Source organism: Echiichthys vipera (genome assembly GCF_963691815.1).
Source record: "Echiichthys vipera genome assembly, chromosome: 14".
NCBI classification, from domain to species: Eukaryota; Metazoa; Chordata; class Actinopteri; order Perciformes; family Trachinidae; genus Echiichthys; species Echiichthys vipera.
In genome coordinates, this window is record NC_139839.1 from 29,176,769 (window position 1) to 29,191,417 (window position 14,649).

The 14,649-nt window shown below is 39.7% G+C and overlaps 1 protein-coding gene across 2 annotated transcripts in view; it reads right to left on the reverse strand.

Annotated features, from left to right (window-relative positions):
* Positions 1-14,649, reverse strand: part of cblb (Cbl proto-oncogene B, E3 ubiquitin protein ligase) — a 147,994-nt gene that overhangs the window by 99,944 nt on the left and 33,401 nt on the right. For both annotated transcript variants that reach the window (XM_083926749.1, XM_083926748.1), the window contains exon 4: positions 1,963-2,109. In XM_083926749.1, the coding sequence (XP_083782875.1) occupies positions 1,963-2,109 (147 nt within the window). The remainder of the gene's footprint in view (positions 1-1,962; positions 2,110-14,649) is intronic.

Consider the following 14,649-nt stretch of genomic DNA (forward strand, 5'->3'; position numbering starts at 1 on the left):
CATGGGACTCCCACTCCCACTTTATCCAGTAACATATTCTGTTAGCTTAGCTCCTGGACTTTGGAGCTAATGTGGCTAATTCTGTAAACGTCACCCAAACGGCCGTATCTCCCTCCCCTCAACGTCACATCAAACAGAACTTTGAAATCCTCCTGCTTCCCTAACATGTTTGCCGTCTCTGTGAGTTATGTAAACGGACAACAGTGGGCTGACGGGACTTCATGGTGCATTTAAGGGGCACCTTTGACCTGCGACAAGTGAATTTCCACAACGATAAACCGAAAGAGGTCGATGAGAAAAAAGAGCCGCCTGTCAGGTGAAAGATTCTGATTGTAAAAAAAAAAATCTGACATTAATGCATTGTAAAGAAATGTAGTACAGATCATATCTTTTTTACGGTCCCATTTCCTGCTGTATTTTTTTATTTGAGCTTTTTTATTTTATTATTTGAAAGGTGCCGTCAGTTTTGCATTGTTAATCTGTTATTAATTTTAGACTACCTCCCCTGTTACATTTTAAAAAGTAAGTTCTACAAATATTTAGACTACTTAAATGTTTTGGTTCAATAAAAGAAAGAAAAGTTCCAATAATGTTTCTGTATGCTGTGAATTATAGTTGTACCGTAAGGGGGAAAAACTCAGTATTGGCAGGTTAGACTCTACAAAATCGTCAATCTGGATCGGCCAAGCAAAATTGCAATCGGCGCACCCCTACATTTATCACTGCAATGGTCCTCAATTCCGGGAGCTGGAAAGACTGCTAGACTTCAAGCACATCATGTCTAGTCCTCACTATCCTCAAGGAAATGGTCATGCAGAGAGAGCAGTACAGACTGCGTAGAGAATCCTCCAACAAGAAGACCCAGTATACCACGGCCACAAAGCCCTGGGTCAGGACTACCAAACTATCCAGGCCCGGAAAACCCCCAAGACGGCACACCCGCAGGCAGGCCAGACAGAGCTCTCTCGGTCCCTATGAGGAGAACAATGGAGCAGGAAACTAAGAGACAATAAATAAACTAGGTACTAAAAGAAATGAAAAACCTACAAAACCAACATAAATGAATGTTAATATGAATTACTGAGGGCAAAAAATAAATAAATAAGTAAATGAATAATAAAAGCTTAAAAGACAAGGAAAAATGACAGTAAAGGATAAATGAGTGATACTAAAAGAGTCAAAGAGTATTCAGTTAAAAGCTAAATTAAAAAGGTGAGTCTTGAGCCTGCGTTCAAAAGCATCAACAGACTCAATGGCCCTCCGGCAGGCTGTTCCACAGGCAAGGGCCCAAATGATAAAATGAGGCTTCACCAAAGGTTTTGGTTCTCACATTGGGAACAAATAAAAGACCAGTATCGGAGGACCTCAGGGTCGGCATGTTTTAACACAAACATCAACATTACACACCTTACAAAAGGCATATGTTGAACTTTAAAGCATATTTTCCTTTTTCTTTTCTTTTTCGGTGTGTACAGGGTTGCCAGATACTGTGACAAATATCCCCCACAAGCTTACTTGTTTTTTATTCAATGTAATATCTGGAGATCAGCGGGAGAAATTTACTGACCAGGAGCACTGCGGGAGATGAGGTTAAAAATCGTGAGTTTCGAGCGTGAATTGGGAGAGTTGGCAAGCATACCAACCCTCTGCAGTTTGATGCAGAGGATATGATGATAAGAATCCCTATACATTAAACAAAGCACCAACAATGTAGTTAGTGAAGCCGGACTTTATTAAAAGTGTTTTGAAAGACTTATCCAACTGGCCCCTGTAGCAGCTCCTCACGTAGAAAAGTCCATTCAAGTGGATTACCAAAGTCAATCCAAAAGGAAGGAGTGTGTGTTGGTGTGTGTGACAGCAGCTTCTTATCACAGAATACAATCTTGTACTATCATAAACAGGACAGAGCACCAACTCAAAGCTCCAAACTCAAAGAAGAAGACATGATGAAGTGGAGCTTACTTTTCTCCGAAAAAGTTCCTCCAAAAGTCAGCTGCATCAGATTTGGTGATCCTGAAAGTGTCCCCCTGGAACTGTCCTCCGGGGAAGATGGCTTTGATTTCAGCCAGCATGTGGCTAAAGATCAGAGACAGTTTGGTCAGGTTCCTCCTGCAGACAAGAGGCCAGAAGAAAGAGCAAACATTATTTGAGTTACAAGTTTGACAGAAACCATATGGAAAATATTTGACCTTCAGATTTCTAGATATATTTGCTAGGGGTGGAACGGTTCACAAAATCCACTGTTCGGTCCCGGTTTTTCGGTTCGGTTCGGTTGTTTTTTTCTATTTCTTTTAGATTCTAAAAATACCATGTATCAGATCTGAAGCCTAATATCAGATCAGATATTCTTAAGGACATGTCATGCAATCATTCAAAAACTGAAATAATGAGGCAGCTTGTTTAGGGATTACTGCAACAATCTTAAATGAAAGTGAAGTGAGATCTTGAAACAGTAGGAGACAAATTGGTGCATTTACGCGTTTATATATTTAGTTGGCAAAAAGGTAAACAATTGTTTGCCTTCTAGGTAAGAATATAAACACTTTTACATTATAAAATCTTAAAAGAAATGACGAAAATAGGTTTTCTTTCACTAAAATACGCACAAACAGCAATCACTGAAATGACTGAAATAGGCTAAATCAGGGCTCTTTAATTAATGTGGAATTGAGGCCGGTTGACGAAAATCATCCAAAATGAGGGGCCGGAAAAATATGAGCATCACATTAATGGATATTGTAAAACAATGCAGAGACATAGGAGTACATACAGTAAAGTGTCTTTATTTTATCAATGTAAATAGTAGTCATGACTCAAAGTGCAACAAGCTTGTCAAAAACAATCCTTGTTGAATGAACAAACCTGTGAAGCCAGAGGTTTTCATTCAATTATTGGACTAAAGTTTGAGGCTCTTGTCCTTTACTTGAGTATTTTATTTTCATGCTACTTTATACTTCTACTCCACTACAAATCAGTGGAAATATTCAACTTTTTACTGCTCTACGTATCTGATTACTTCAGTTACTAGTTGCTTTACCAGGCTTACAAGCACATATGAAACATTAGTTTATTCATCAAAAACTGGACTGACACAAATTAACGTAACATAAATGCAGAGTAGCATGATTTTTCTGAAAATGCCTTATTAACTTATCCTCGTTACACACCGATATGGCTGCAGAGTAAACACAGGCTTCACAGTGACAGAAACAAAAACTCCTGGTGAACTGACGGTTTTCTGTGAAAACTTTTTTTTTTTTCAGAGTAGAAAGAGACATGGTGATTTAACCACTGATTTAACCAGACTAAAACGAACAAACAGAGCGGGGCTCAGTGAGCTGTTGCCAAGAGGATTCAGAAACCCACGAAGAAGAGTGTAGCAAGAGCATGCGCAGCGGGAACGTGCGTAGCGGGAGAGTGCGTACGTTGTGGCCGTGTGCCTACAGGGAGCGCGTAGAGCAGGTCTCCCAGTGCGCCGGGTTTGACGAGCTGAGACATAGCGCTGAGACGGATACGAGAGAAGACAGCGGTCATGAAGACTTACGCCAAGTTGCACCTCATAAACTGAACGGTACACATGTGTACCGAACCGTGACATGCGTACCGACGGATTATGAAAACTGTCAAAAAATTATCATTAAAAAGAAAATAATAAAAATACCATAACATGACCAATTTTAGCCTACAAATGGTGATGGTTAGGCATCAAAATGACTTGGTTAGGAAAGAAGGCAGTGGTTAGGTTTAGTATGTACGGAACATGAACCATCTGGATTCTCGGCAATTCGGTGTCTTGTACTACATCTCTACGTTGCTTTCAACACGTGAAATACATGTGTATAAATAAGTGGAAGACACAAAAATTAAAGTTTAAAAAAAATATAATAATTAAAGTCTCACAGTCAGACATAAACTTGCTGACACTGGCTTCACGGTGTCACTCCTTTGTTGTGGTGACACCTGCAGTGGTGCAGCTCAACCACCAACTATCTCTATTCCTACCGGTTTCCTGTCACCTGAACGATATCACCACCCTGTGTATCTCAGCGTATCTTTGCCTCTAAAACCTTTGGGCCACTTTTGAGAGAAGTCTCAAAATAATGATCTGATCATTAATATACATGCACCCCCTCCCACTAAACTCCAAGTAATTCTGTAATGAAAAATAAATATGAAACAATAATAATAATAATAATACATCTAAGCCTGTGGACTGACTTATATGTAACAAAAAACAAAATTATGAAATCATATTTTTCATTTACTTCCATGATGTTGATCATTGACCTCTGCTATTTGATTGGTTGACTCGTATCATTGCAAATGCGATTGTGCATGTGTGTGATAACATTCATGTTAGTATCCTTTCAGTTTCTGGTTTATCAGTGTGTTAACACTCAAGCTAATTAGCTGATTATGGACCATTTTGTTATCACAAAAAAACTAGGTAGAGTAAATTAATTAATTTCTGATTACTTTGGTGAACTACGAGCTTCTAAAAAGAGTGAGAGTGAGAGTGAGAGAGAGAGAGAGAGAGAGAGAGGAAGAAGCTCTGTATTCACTCATATTGCAGCATAATAAACAGTAGTTTCACATTGATGCTTTTTTTTCCAAAAACGTAGTAGGTCTTTTGGATCAGTTTAAGTCCCATTTGGCAACATTTTTTTGATCATATTCATTGAAGCTGACATTCCAGTAGAAAAAAGAAATGTTCCTCTATGTGCAAGTAGAGCTTGTTGTTTATTTTGGATCCACAGTGCCCGTATCATCCTGTCCACTCAGTGCAGAGCTGCAGCTTTAAAATATTATGCTTCAATTCAATTCAATTTTATTTATACTGCCAAATCATAACAAAAGTTGTCTCACAATTCCCCCGTAGAGTACGGTGGCAATGAAAACCTTCCCTAAAACAGGCAGGAACATCGGACAGACCCAGCTCTGTGGAGGGCAGCAATCTGTCTTGACCAGTTGGGGAGGAAGAAAGGGAGAGAGAAAGAGAAAAAAGACGGACACGAAGACAGAGAGACAGACACACTTCCAGAGATGCAAGCAAACAAAGAGTAACAGTAACTATAATAATATCTATAGTAATGTGAATATGACTTATATGTTATGGCAGTTAATACAGCAGAATAGTAGAAACAAGCACAGCTAAGGTGATAGAATATGGCAATGAAAATAATTATGGTGGCAAACATGATCAATGATGAGTAGTGGCTACGATACAGCAAGACATACCACTGATGGTGTTTTTATGGCTACAAATTTTATAGTTTATTAGACTAGTGATAGTATATATGAGTAACAGTGATAATAGCAGCAGGAAGCGTCATGCAGGACCATGGCAGCAGGCACCACCACGATCAGGAGAGAGCTGTGAGACGACAAAGCACAAACAACTCCGGGGAAGAAGTTGAATTAGTAACATGCATTGATGAGACATGAATGATACCACCAGAGAGGAGAGAAGCTCAGAGTATCAGGAAAAAAATTATCGGCGGCATCATTAAGCAGAACAAAATCATTTTAAAAATAACAACATTGTTGTTTGATTGCAAGCCCTAGCTGTAAGCTTTATCAAAAAGAAAAGTTTTACGTTTACTCTTAAATATGGGGACAGTGTCTGCCTCCCGAATAACACTTGGGAGTTTGTTCCACATGAGAGGAGCTTGGTAGCTGAAGGCTCTGCCTCCCTTTCTACTTTTGGAGACTCTAGGAACAACAAGTAGCCCTGCATTCTCAGAGTGCAGCTATCTAGTCGGGTAATACGGTACTATGAGCTCTTTAAGAGACGACGGACACTGACCAATAAGAGCTTTGTAGGTAAGGAGAAGGATTTTAAATTTGATTCTAGATTTTACAGGTAGTCAGTGCAAAGAGGCTAATACAGGAGAAATATGTTCTCTTTGATTTGTTTAAGTCAGTACACGAGATATGGAGTCACAGTCACATTTCGTAATGAGTCACAGTCTGCTGAGAATGTAGGGCTACTGCATTCTACCTTATCCTACTGTTCTAGATTCCTTTACTAATGTTAGTTTCTCTGAAATTGACCACCTTGTTGACAGTTTTGCAGGCTCACTACGAACAACACTCGACTCTGTTGTTCCTTTAAAAAAGAAGATAATGAAACAGAGGAAGTTAGCTCCATGGTATAACTCACAAACCCGTGAATTAAAACAAGTATCTGGAAAATTGGAAAGTAAATGAGAGGAATCTCGCTTAGTTTGGCAAGAAAGTCTAAAAACATATAGGAAGGCCCTCCGTAATGCCAGTGCAGCCTATTACTCATCTTTAATATTGGAGAATAAGAACAATCCTAGATTTCTTTTCAGCACTGTAGCCAGGCTGACAGAGAGCCTAAGCTCTTTTGAGCCATGTATACCTATAACGCTAAGTAGTAATGACTTCATGGCCTTCTTTAATGACAAAATTATAACTATTAGAGACAAAATCAACTCGCTTGGCACCAATTTTTCTTCAAACCCAGGAACCTTAGAAACAGCTTTGCGACCTGATATATTCTTGGACTGCTTTTCTACAGTTGACCTTAACAAATTAACATGTACTATTACAGCATCAAAGCCCTCTACTTGTCTCCTAGATTCTATTCCAACTAGGTAACTTAAAGAAGTGTTACCTTTAATTAGCACTCCTGTATTAGATATGATTAACGTGTCTTCATCAGCAGGTCATGTACCACAGTCTTTTAAAGTAGCTGTAATTAAACCTCTTCTGTCTTGATACTGAGGTACTAACCAACTATAGACCTATATCTAACCTTCCTTTTCTCTCTAAAATCCTTGAGAAATTAGTCGCCAATCAGCTGTGTGACTTTACATATTAATTAATTATTTCAGGACTTCCTGTAAGGATTTAGAGTGAATCATAGCACTGAGACAGCACTGGTAAAACTAACCAACGGCCTTCTAATAGCTTCAGACAAAGGACTTGTCTCTTGGCTTGTTCTACTAGATCTTAGTGCTGCCCTCGACACTATTGACCATAGCATCCTGCTACAGAGACTGGAGCATCTAATTGGCATTAAGGGAACCGCATTAAGCTGGTTTAGGTCTTATTTATCAGATAGATGTCAGTTTGTACATGTTAACGACAAATCCTCCATGCACACTAAAGTCAGTAACGGAGTCCTCCAGGGTTCTGTCCTTGGACCAATTCTATTCACCTTATATATGCTTCCCTTAGGAAATATTATAAGGAAGCCCTCCATAAATTTCATTGTTATGCTGATGATACACAATTGTATTTGTCGATCGAACCAGAAGAAACCAATCAGTTAGATGAACTTCAAATGTGTGTTAAGGGAAAAAAAAACCTGGATGACCTGCAATTTAATGATAAACTCAGATAAAACTGAAGTTATTGTACGTGGCCCTGAAGGCCTCCGAAACTCAATAGCTAAAGATGTTGTTACTCTGGATGATGTTGTGTTGTCCTCCAGCACCACAGTAAGGAATCTGGGTGTTGATCAGGATATGTCCTTTGATTCTCACATAAAATTAACGACAAGGACTGTATATTTTCACCTGCGTAATATTGCAAAAATTAGGAACATTGTGTCTCAGAAAGATGCAGAAAAAACTAGTCCATGCATTGGCAACTTCTAGGCTGGACTATTGCAACTCCTTATTATCAGGCTGCTCGAATAAGGCTGTAAAGAGTCTCCAGTCGGTCCAAAATTCTGCAGCTCGAGTACTAACCTAAACAAATCTTCAGCTTCTTTGCACTGGCTTTAAAATCTAGAATAGAATTTAAAATCCTTCTCCTTACCTACAAAGCTCTTATTGGTCAGGCTCCGTCGTATCTTAAAGAGCTCATAGTACCGTATTACCCGTCTAGATCGCTGCGCTCTGAGAATGCAGGGCTACTCGTCGTTCCTAGAGTCTCCAAAAGTAGAATGGTTGGCAGAGCCTTCAGCACCAAGCTCCTTTCCTCCTGTTATTTGGGAGGCAGACACTGTCCCCAGCTTTTGATAAAGCTTACAGCTAGGGCTTACGAGCCCTTAGCTATGTTGTAATTTTTAAGCTGATTTTGATTTAGTTCATTTTCATATTTCATATTCACATTACTATAGATATTATTATACTTACTGTTACTTTTTGGTTACTTGCATCTTTGGAAGTGTGTACTGTCTGTCTGTCTGTCTTTTCTCTCTTTCTCTCTCCTTTTCTTCCTCCCTAACCGGTCAAGACAGATGTCCGTCCTCCTTAGAGCTGGGTCTGTCCGACGTTCCTGCCTGTTATAGGGAAGGTTTTCGTTGCCACCGTACTCTACGGGGGAATTGTTGGGTCTACGTCAATCATAAATAAGTCACGAGTGTCATAACTTTTGTTATGATGAGGCACTATAAAATTGAACTGAATTGAATTGAATTGTTCTTTGAAGAAGAAAGATTCTCTAGATTGGACAACATGGATGAAATAGCAGCATCAATGTTGACGCCTGCTTCCTCCCGATTGGCCTGACCATTTTTTGCGGACCCTGAAATCACTTTCCTATGGAGCGAATCAAGATGGTTGAGTGGAGCTAGGCGGAACGGAATTCATCTCAGGTCAGTCAGGTTAGTTTGTTTGTGCTTATTGCTGTAAACGTTTTGTGCATTTGATTTGTTTATTCAAAGTTCACAAAATGAATTGTGCTGGGGTCGTTGTTGTATAATTAGTTTCTCTGTAGTCTGTCATGCTGGGATCATTGGGCCTCATTTATCAAACTTGCGTGGAAACGGGTGCAGATCTGAGCGCATAATTGGTCGTAGGAAAGGACCCACGTGTGATTTATGAAACATTCGTATCTGACCAATCTCAGCATATGAATGAGCGGGCCTTGATAAATGCGGCGGTTGAATTCAATCGTCATTAACATGTTTTGCCCCTTAATATTCCTGGTTCGGAGGCCTCGCCCACTGAGGTCAAACATGGAGAGGAAAGAAGGCTGGTTAGAAAAGAAACTTTTCCGACACACAGATCGGCATCCTGACATCCGAGATGGAGCAAAATAAGGACGTGCTTTTTGTCAGTCTTAAGAGTGGAATAACAGGGGCCCATAAAAAAACTGTATGGAAAAAAATAACGGAGGCAGTCAAACCGAAGCAGCGCTCCACTGTGACCCGAGTGCGCCTGTGCGCACTGTTGGACAGGTGTGCCGTATTCAGCACCCCTGCCGTGAATTGCACCCCCTCGCATTATAGCTGATATTCAAAAGATCCATTTAATTCATTTTATAATTATGGCTGCAGTTTATTTCCACAGAACATACAAAAAGGTGTTGTTTTGTGTTCGCTATTATCCAAGTTTGTGATTTTAACTCTTTAAAATAGTTTAAAGACTGTAAGTAACCAATGGTCTGACCGTTGTGGGTTACCTGTATATAAACTACTCCTATAGGTGGAAACAACAGCCTTCTGATACAGAATATCCCCTATAATGCGAGGGGTGCATTTCAAGGCCGGGGTGCTGAATACGGCACAACACTGGCACTACTGGTGGGTCATTAGGTATTCCGTAAGAGGATACCTTTGTCATCTAGAAGAACCATACCAAGATGTTAATCATCTGATACCTTGTTTGATTTAATGCAATTTATCGAGGGTAGCCACAAACCAAGGAGATGAATTTGGCTCTGCAGTGCATCTTGCTGCAGCCACGCGCCAACACATTCATTCATTAATTAATTCAATGTTGGGGTCGCGGGGGGCTGGAGCCGAGCTGTTTTGATATTTAAAAGAATTGCGTGTGTTCCCCCCGGCCATCTGGCCACCACGTTTAAAAGCGATAGCTTAGCATCACACATCACCTGTACATTTATCGAGTGGTAGTTTTGGCGATTGATGAATGCGTAATCATTCATGGATGGTGCCTTCAGACGCACATGAGTACAATAAATCGCTCCAACCACAGTTTTTATATTTTTTTTATTCGTTTTAAGAATCCGTTTTTATCTGTTCTTAATACGTGACTGCTTATGCTTAATGACAGCTGAGGTTTGTTCATTATTTTCAGCCAGACTTTGCTGTGCTGCAACGCAAACACACAGGCTGAAATGTGCGTACACGACCTCAGACCAGACGTGAGATTTGATCGTAGCTCCCGCTCACGTCCAAATTGATAAATGCCGATGTTTGCCAGGAAATGGTCGTACGCACGTTTTTCTGCCGTACGTTCGTTTGATAAATGAGGCCCATTGAATCAAATTTTTCTGTTCTGTGGTGTTATTTATTATTGTTTTAGTTTGAGTTTTACTTCACATATAAACTACTGTAAATAAAACAACATAAAAAGTATGCGAAGGTGTCGCAGGCTTGTATGAAAACCACAGACAAAACTTTGGAACAAACAAATATAAAAAAAATCAAATAAATCTTTTTAAATTTGTTACCAAACAATCAAAGTGTAGGGCGCATACTTTAGCCCCATATTTTAGCAATGAGTCATCTTAAACATATGAAAAGGATATATTTTGTTTTTAATAAATTACTTTTTACAGCAGAACATTTCACTGTCTCTTTTTGTCCACAGACAATGACACAGTAAATAAATGTTAATGAAATTTTTTTGCCTGTCTACTACTGAAAATTATGGAATTATGAGTTTTGAACAAAATGACATCTAAAACGGAAATTTTACATCTCACTTTAAAAAGAAAGAAAGAATATTAATATTGAAAACAGATAGTAATGTCAATTTTTAAAAGAGCGGTGCAGCTGGAACAACTGCTTTAGAGAAGGTAACTCATCATACATCCTACCCTTGTGGCAGCAGCAGCAGCAGCATGTTGGAGATCTGATAGACATCTTGTGTCTGATAGAGCCTGTATGAAGCGTTACAGTGCCTCATGGCCACTCTGCTCTCAACCGTATCTCTGCGGCCGGCTTCACCAACACATCCAAATACAAACACACAGAGAAAAACAAGACTCGTCCCTCCTATTGGATCAAAGCTTGCAGCATTTCTTCAGGTCTTAACAATTTTCAGACATACTCATCTTTTTTCTTAGGACTCCCACCTAAGAAACATTTTTTGTATTGCATATCGAATGAGTCATGTCCAGCTTCTCCTTCCCTGGAGGTTGTAAAATCCAAAGTGCGCCCACACACTTGCCTTCAATGACCAGCGGGTTGATCATGACTGACTAGCCGGTAGCTTCCTGCAACAGTGTTCTACGGAAGCTGAGAAGTACGCATGGATTTTGAATCTTAGAAGAAAGGAATTGCGATTTTTACATGAATCAATTTTTTGCACACACATAATGGAGGCTAGTGGAGAACAAACAATGGTTAAGCTACTTTGAGTCAAATAATTGAGGGCTGATCACACAACCAGGGGGGCATTAAAAAAACTGTATGAAATACAGTTTGAGAAGTCATTTTCCATGACCCTTTAGAACAGGGGTATTCACGTAAATTAAAGAGGTCCAGTTTGACTGAATTTAGTAAAAGCTGCAGTCAGCAAGTCTGGCAGATTGAGTTGACTCAATCAAATTTCAAACGTTTACAACTCTCACGCCCCTCCCCCTCTACCTCGACTTCCTCCGCTCTTTTACAAATAAAACATAGTATTATTGTAATTATTCATTTGTTTTCTATACCTGCGTATGCTAGGCTACACTGCATAACTCGCAGGTGCAACTACAGGGGAGCCAGGGGGAGCATGGCTTCTCCTACTAAGATATTAACTCCACTGAAACATCATGGCTAATTCACTTTTTCTTTTACTGTCATGCCTGCTATTACTGCCATAACAACTGAATCATGCAGATTTCGCTGTGCCCTGCTTATGTTGGTGATATTTGGTTTTGATCCCTGTGTGGAGGTTTGATATGGTCATTGACTCATTATTATATTGTACATCAGATGTTCTGACATAAAGCAAGTAGGCCAGTAAGTAAGCAGTGTCACCATTACATAGTCTGTCCACCCCAGTCGGTTTCTATCTTCAATTTCTTTAAAGAAAAAAAATCTAAGGGATCTGTATGGAAATGGTTTATGTTGTATGTTTATGTTAAAAAGAAAAACATTATTAATTTTTTGAAATTCTCAAACATCCTCAAAAGCCCAGCATCAGTTGGGCTATAGGCTAACTGTGGGAGGAGCCTTTCTTGGTCCAACGTAATTGGGTGTAAGTGACAGGTGATCAGTCAGTGCTGTTACATGCAGTTTAAAAATATGATTATAATCAGGTTAAGAGCATACTCCATTTTAATTTCTGATTATGATGATATTGATTGCATTTGTAATAGTTAGTTAGGTAAAGTAAATGTCATGAGTGAGTTTGGGAAATATCGGGTGTTAAGTTCATTGAGTCATGGAGCAAATACTTCTCTATCTATTCCGATGTGTCTCAGCAGTTTGAGAGAAAACCTTTGTCAGAAAGCAGTGAGTTACACACACACACACACACACACACACACACACACACACACACACACACACACACACACACACACACACACACACACACACACACACACACACACACACACACACACACACACACACACACACACACACACACACACACACACACACACACACACACACACACACACACACACACACACACACACACACACACAGGCTGAGGCCTTTAAAGTCTTCCATGGGAACGTGTGACATCATCACTTGAAAGCACGACGGCTCGCTGTGATGTGCTGACGTGAGGATGCGTATGAGATCATTCTAAAGAAATGACACCAAAGTACTAAAGATTATACATGTGGCTTCTAGACATCAAACAACTGCCAATTCTGTTGACAAAACACTGAATAAATCATGAGTACTAGAAACAAATACAATTAAAGGAAAGAAGAGAAACAGGGATTTTTGATTCATATAGTGAGTATTAAATTCCAGAGAAAAAAGGGTCCCATTTTTTAATCAGTTATGCTGCAAAGCAATCCTGATTTAAGACAAGTGAGAAACGTGGACAGATTATTTACCAGGTAACACTTCCTGTCCTTTCAACTAGTAATTGAGCCTCATCACTTCTATTCATCTGCCTACAGCCTGCACTGGAACAGGAATTATGCATTCAAAAATAAAAAAAGACTCAGCCAATGGTGTCAAAATCGTGCGTATGACCATTTCCTGGCAAACTTAATCTGGCTGAAAATAATGAACAAACCTCAGCTGCCATTAAGCATAAGCAGTCACATATTAAGAACAGATCAAAACGGATTCTTAAAACGAATAAAAAAATAAAATTGTGGTTGGAGCAATTGATTGTACTCATGTGCGTCTGAAGGCACCATCCATGAATTATTACGCATTCATCAATCGCAAAAACTAACACTCGATAAATTTCGGGTTGACTGCCTCCTTTATTCTTTTCCATACAGCGTTTTTATGGGCCCCTTTTATTCCACTCTTAAGACTGCCAAAAAGTACATCTTTATTTTGCTCCATCTCGGATGTCAGAATGCCGATCTCTGTCGGAAAAGTTTCTTTTCTTTTCCAGTCTTCCTTGTCTCCATGTTTGACCTCAGTGGGCGAGGCCTCCCAGGAATATTTAAGGGCGTAACATGTTAATGACGATCGAATTTAGCCGCCGCATTTACCAAGGCCCGCTCATTCGTACGCTGAGATTGGTCAGATATGAATGTTTCATAAATCTCACGTGGGTCATGTCCTACGACCAATTATGCGCTCAGATCTGCCCCCGTTCTCACGCAAGATTGATAAATGAGGGCCATTGTCTCTATAACAGCCTGTTAGTTACTACTAGCTCTGCTCTGAATATTTAGAAACACAAGGGGTACCCACGAATATGAATGATTTAATCTGCAGTACTCCTCTAAACTCTCTATATATCAGAATCAGAATCAGAATCAGAATACTTTATTGATCCCCGGGGGGAAATTCTTTTGTTCGAATGCTCCGTGCACAGTAGAAACAAGCCATAAAGATGAATAAGTAGAAATAAAATAAAGTAAAGATTCAATAAAATACAATTAAAATAAATCTAAGTAGCTAATAAATAGCCAATAAAATACAGTACAAATAAATAATAAACAATCAAGTAAACAATCTGAAGTGGGTGTGAAAATACAATCTGAGGTATATACACTGTACAATTTGGTTGTTATGGCAAATGAAATGAAATGAGAACAGATATTTATATTTTGTTTTGTTTTGTTTTGAAGTAGTCAAGAGTCCGATAATTAAAGAGATGAGTTGTACAGTTTAATGGCCACAGGTAAGAATGACCTCCTGTGGCGCTCAGTGGTGCATTTAGGAGCAATCAGTCTCTGGCTGAAGGTGCTCCTCTGTTCAGCCAGAGTGTTGTGGAGAGGGTGAGAGCCATGCTGCAGTATCGCCCGCACCTTCGACAGCATCCTCCTGTCTGACACTGCAGCCAAGGTGTCCAGCTCCACCCCCACAATGTCACTGGCCTTTCTGATCAGTTTATTGAGTCTGTTGGCATCTGCAACCTTCAGTCTGCTGCCCCAGCACACTACAGCAAACATAAAAGCACTAGCCACCACAGACTCATAAAACATCCTCAGCATGGTCCGACAGATGTTGAAGGAGCGGAGCCTCCTCAGAAAATAGAGGCGGCTCTGTCCCTTCTTGTAAAGGACTTCAGTGTTCTTAGTCCAGTCCAGTTTATTGTCAATGAACACCCCCAGATATTT